This window comes from Echeneis naucrates, chromosome 18 (genome assembly GCF_900963305.1).
Source record: "Echeneis naucrates chromosome 18, fEcheNa1.1, whole genome shotgun sequence".
Taxonomy (NCBI): Eukaryota; Metazoa; Chordata; class Actinopteri; order Carangiformes; family Echeneidae; genus Echeneis; species Echeneis naucrates.
In genome coordinates this window covers 13534169-13539171 of record NC_042528.1, presented here as the reverse complement: position 1 = coordinate 13539171, position 5003 = coordinate 13534169, and the positions used below count along the sequence as shown (strand labels likewise).

Below are 5003 nucleotides of genomic sequence, written 5' to 3'. Positions count from 1 at the left end.
TGTGGTATTTTTAGTCTCATATCGAAGTAAATTAAGTCCTTACGTTGGGAAAGACAGTATCTGCTTTCCTTAGTTGGCAGACTGTGTTTTTACCCAGTAACCCTGCTACTGGCGGCACTTGGATAGTGATATACGCATAAGGATGGAAAGTTGTGGTGCACTCTGTACAATATGGCTCCCCTGAGGGCCACTGCGTAATTTGAATCTAGTCTGAACCAAATGTGATAGCAGGATCAACATGTATCTCTCAGATTTCTCTCTCATCTTCTCCACTGCACCCTCTCTGAGAATCCATTTCAGGAAATGATTGACACTGTGCTGCATTTGTGTGGCTTCTTTGTCATCAAGCTTTTTGTTCTTCTTCCTTTGAGCAAGAGCTTTGTCATGACTGTTACACCTCTTTCATCGGTTTTATCACAAAGAGCCTCATAAGTGGGTGTGGCTTTACATTTTCACCCTTATTAGCCTAAGATTCCTTGATGGCAGCAATCTCGAACTCATCAGATTAATTATCAAGGCAAAGTCACAAAGCTTTGTTTGGATTTGAGGTTGAATTTTGTCCCTTTACACTTTTAGGACAGAGAAACAGAATTATATCTTAATGTTGTCCTGTTACTGTTAAATTTACCGCCTAATGTGACACAGAAGCTGGTAAAAGAGGTGACAAAAATTGGTGCTTGAATCTCAAAGCTTAGACTAGTGAGGCTGATGGTAAATAATAGACAAGCAGCAGAAGAAATATAATTTTATTTTCACTCTCTCAGACACACACACACACACACACACACACACACAAAAAAAATTGTAACTTTTTCAAACCATCCACAAAAACTAAAATTTATCAAAATAAGAAAACAGTGAGAGGAGAAATATTTTATGTTAAAAATTTAACACGACACCTCAGAGTAACAGCAGGATGCTGCTTGTCATTTCTACACATCCATTCATAACCACAATCCAACACTTATGGCTCAATGCCTGTACATCTGAAACTAAGTGAAAACATGGCAGTGATGGCAAATATCTCACCCACACTCCACACTGACTGACCAGCAGAACATCTGAGGAATAAGTCACTGAGGGAAACCTGATATGTTCCTCTTTGTCGCTCGTTTCAACAAACACAACAAATACAGTTCACAGTCTCAGTTACGCTGAGTTTGTTTGTTTGTGGGTGTGTGTCTGTGTGTGTCGTGAAGTCTGCCATTACCCAGCCTGCTTTGGTTGCCAGGATGAAGGCAGCCAGTCTAAGTGTAGCATGTTGATGAGGTTGGATATGAAGGCAGCAGCGTTGAAAGGCTGCAGTGACATCAGGCCTCAGTGTAGAGTCTTCTATGAAGCAGCACCAGGTCACTGCCCTCAGGTTTAGTCGTCATCCTTCCCACCCGTTTTACTCAACTGCAAAAAAATAAATAAATAAATATCAACATGAATTTGAGTTGAAAGACATTTTCACTGGGATGGTTTTTACTTACGTGCTGGAGTACGGTTGCAGCAGCGAGCAGGGAGCAGAGACAAGAGTAGAAGTCAGTAATATTTTTGCTTACGGTGGTGAACTGCAGCATATACTGCAGAAAAATGACATCAACTTACTTTGATAACATCCACCCAGTTCCAGCCTCGGGGCAGCTCTCCTTTGTTATCTGAAAGAACAAATCCCTCTGTTATCTGAACACACTGACTGTACTTACAACCAATATCAATCAGACCAGACACTTGAGATTTGGAAGGTGTAGTCTTAATTAGTCAGCTGTCAATGATGTCATATCTTCTCCGCTTATGAGTCTGTGTTGTCTGTTGTCTAACCCTAACCCTAACCCTGACAGAAGACCGACAATTACCTTTATCCAATTTGATGTTAGGGTTAGTGTCTAAGATTTAATTGAGGTCAGGACATCAATTAGTGATCTACCTGTTCTATTGATGATCCTCCTCTTCTGAGCCTTTGTCAGCTGTTCTTTCTTCTCCTTCTTCTTGGCTGTTGAAATTGTGTTGGTCACCTCACTGCTGGATGTCGATGCCTGCAAAAAAAGCAAACAAACAAAAAACCCACATCTTATCATTCTTTTCAGACCACAAAACTCCAGGTGTTCACCCAAACATTAACCTTTGGGACACTGAACCTGATGTCAGGCAACAAATGGGTAATAAAAATGCTATGTCAAGTCTTATTTCAAATTCAAAACACAGAATCAAATAAGCCTCCAACAATCTCAGGATGTTCTCACCACAGTACTCATTACAGGTTTATGGTTCTCCATCAGTGCCTCCTGGTTGTCCTTGGCCCACTCAAACAGGGTGTACATCATTGCAGTCCCTAGGTTAGCCTCCACCTGCTGCTCCAGCTTCGACAGAATCAGCTGTTTTGTCTCTACAGAACTGTGATGGAACCAATATAAAGGGAAAAAAAATAAAAGAACATATGTACCATAGTGACATACATACAGCCACTACTCACTGTCCACAGACTCTTGAAAATGTGGACTTATTTAAAGCCACAAAATGTAGACACTGATGCCCCCCTGTGGTGTTGTCAGAAAGATACTGAAGCTGACAATTACTCTGCAATTCAAAAACCAACACATTGTTCAGGTTGAATATCAGATTGGTTTTTTTTTCCAGTAAATAAGAAGAGGATAACGTACTTATTTCAGTGTTGATCGGTTTAATCATTTTTAGATTTATTGAGGAATTTGGAAACTGATGAAGGCTCATCAATACAATCTTATGTTATGGCCTCAACATTTCTTTTGCCCCCCCCCCAAAAAAAAATAAATAAATAAATAAATAAAATAAATAAAATAAGCAGTCCCTAAAATACACAATACAAGAGTTTACTAAAGCTACATGGACCCATTGCAATGGTGCAATGGCAAAAAATCATCAAGTAATTTTCAATTTTCCAATCTGCCTGTCTGTCTTCAGTGCTTGATATATGAATGAACTTAAGTAGAAAATGATATTTGACAAAACATTGTTATCAAACGTACATCCTGTTATTGAAAAAGGCATCTAGGGAGATTTGTGGGGCCGTGTCTGGGTACGTCTCCGGCCATGTGATGTCCAGGATAAATGCTTTGGTGTCCTCGAGGCCTCCTATCTTTTATGCAAAACAGAATAAGAGACAAGTTCCAAGGACAGAATTAATCCAAACAGGTGGTACCAGAGAAGATGAAACTTAAGGAACTGTGGTATAATTTGAAAGGTAGCCTGGTGGCTGTTGGTGGGGAGGCTTAGGTGATACAACTGTTTCTAGCAGACAGTGCTCACCCTGAACTGAAATGACACTGGACTAACTTCCTTGAAGCCCTCATCCCCCTCGTAGATGGAGCGCAGAGCCTCCAGCTCCATCTGCAGTCAAACAGGAGGCACAGTAGCAAGTTAGCCCGACAGAAGTCATTCAGAAAAACAGCAACATGGTTGAGTTGACAACTCTCACAGGCCAAAACCTCTCAGAAATGTTCCATGAACCACGGAATGGAGTTGAGAGGTGTGCAGGACAGACACGTCACCGCAGTGACTAATTGTCCATCCATGTGGGTTTCCAGGCTTAGAACGACTTCCATTCAGTGCAGTCTGTAAGCTGCTCCTGGAAATTAAGGATGGTGGTTTCGGTGGAACCTCAACACAGACACATCCATGCTGTGCATGGATAATAACGTGCACCAAGTAACTTTGTGAACGTTTCTAAGACAACATGGTGACCTACAGCTTCTGGGGCATTCGACGTCTGACTACACGTTCTTCTTGGATGGACTTGGTGGGATATTATCTCCCGTATACACATGGTGCCCAGCTGGCTTTCCATCTTGGTCTGACTGCTTCGACACGTACACTGAGCTCGTACACACTGACTGCTGCCCTGTTCACTTGTTTGGTGCTTGACGAGCAAGAAGCCCTGAAAGCAGTCTGATGCTAACAGCCATGCTGACCTACAGTTAGCTTTTAGCCGCTAGCAGCTACAGCAGCTTGTGCACCATCAGTTCTTCTTACCTCCTGGTCCTCGTTCGCTGTCATGGTTGTCCTCCTGTGTCTCTGTGCTTCAAACTTATTGCCGCACAGCTAACGACCCATTTCTTCCATAAAAACTTCACTGTGTTCATTTCCCAACTTCCCCAACTCGCACAGACACTGACGCCATGCTAGTGCAGACATGCGCAGTAGGAAACCGTGTCAGAGGGTTTTATTTTTTATTTTTAGGATAGATAGTATTGTCGGGACAAGAGAGTTTTTGCTGTGCCCGTAACATAAAAACATATAATTAGAGCAATTAAACGATAAACATTTAACATGGAAATGTTTGTGTAGCCTTGCGATAGAGCCACTATCCAATCCCACGTCATCCCATCCCATGACTAAATGTATAAAAAAATGACTTTTTTATTTTAAATTTTTAACGCCTGTCTTTCCCTTGTCAAAGTTCGAAACGCTGGAGGAAAAATTCCTTGTATGTTTACACATAACTAGCAAGAAAACAAATTGTTTTCTGTCTCTGTAATACTTTGATTGTCAGAATCCATTCCATAGGTTAGAAATTAAAATAATCTTTTATATCTATTGTATAAAAATATAACCAGGAGTTGTTCTATCCAATACAAAAATAGCAATTTAAAAGGAGACAAACTGGATCTTCAACAAATGAGAAATACTATTGTGTATGATGTGTAGATGCGTAAGTGCAATAGTGCTTTCGGGTTCACAGGGCAGCTAAGTACGGAATGAATCAGCTACAGTGGACTGAAGCCGATTACTTGCTCACCAATCACTGTCAACACAAACAAAGAATTCCATTTTCAACCCACATAATGTGTTTTGTACCAGACAAATGAATATACACTAAATCATGCAATTAACTATGATAACAAATCTAAAAGTTAAAATATATTTCCATAAATATATTGCAACAAAGGTGCACACAGTGCAGTGATTATCAGCAACTTCCTCACCTTGGCTGTGCCTTGAAATCCTGTCCATGAATATCACTAACAGAATCGGAGACAAGG

General features: G+C 40.8%; 1 protein-coding gene across 2 annotated transcripts; it reads right to left on the bottom strand.

Moving 5' to 3' along the window:
* Nucleotides 1-765: 765 nt before the first annotated feature.
* Nucleotides 766-4147, bottom strand: LOC115058995 (RWD domain-containing protein 4-like). Of its 2 annotated transcripts, none has more exons than XM_029526576.1 (8): nt 3994-4147; nt 3271-3351; nt 2991-3100; nt 2229-2379; nt 1913-2021; nt 1594-1643; nt 1476-1478; nt 766-1398 (listed from the first exon to the last, which is right to left on the bottom strand). In XM_029526576.1, exons 1-8 carry the CDS (start codon nt 4015-4017, stop codon nt 1366-1368), a joined length of 561 nt encoding a protein of 186 aa, XP_029382436.1. In that variant the 5' UTR covers nt 4018-4147; the 3' UTR covers nt 766-1365. The 2 variants fall into 2 exon arrangements, with proteins under 2 accessions (XP_029382436.1, XP_029382437.1); XM_029526577.1 differs by having other exon boundaries at nt 2232-2379.
* Nucleotides 4148-5003: the final 856 nt, after the last annotated feature.

Coding starts and splice junctions, on each gene's coding strand:
- LOC115058995 (XM_029526576.1), bottom strand. CDS start 4,017: ATGACAGCGAACGAGGACCAGGAG. Junction 3,101..3,270: donor CAGTGTCATTTCAGTTCAGG/GTGAGCACTGTC, acceptor TTTGCATAAAAG/ATAGGAGGCCTCGAGGACAC. Junction 2,022..2,228: donor AACCTGTAATGAGTACTGTG/GTGAGAACATCC, acceptor CTTTTTTTGCAG/GCATCGACATCCAGCAGTGA.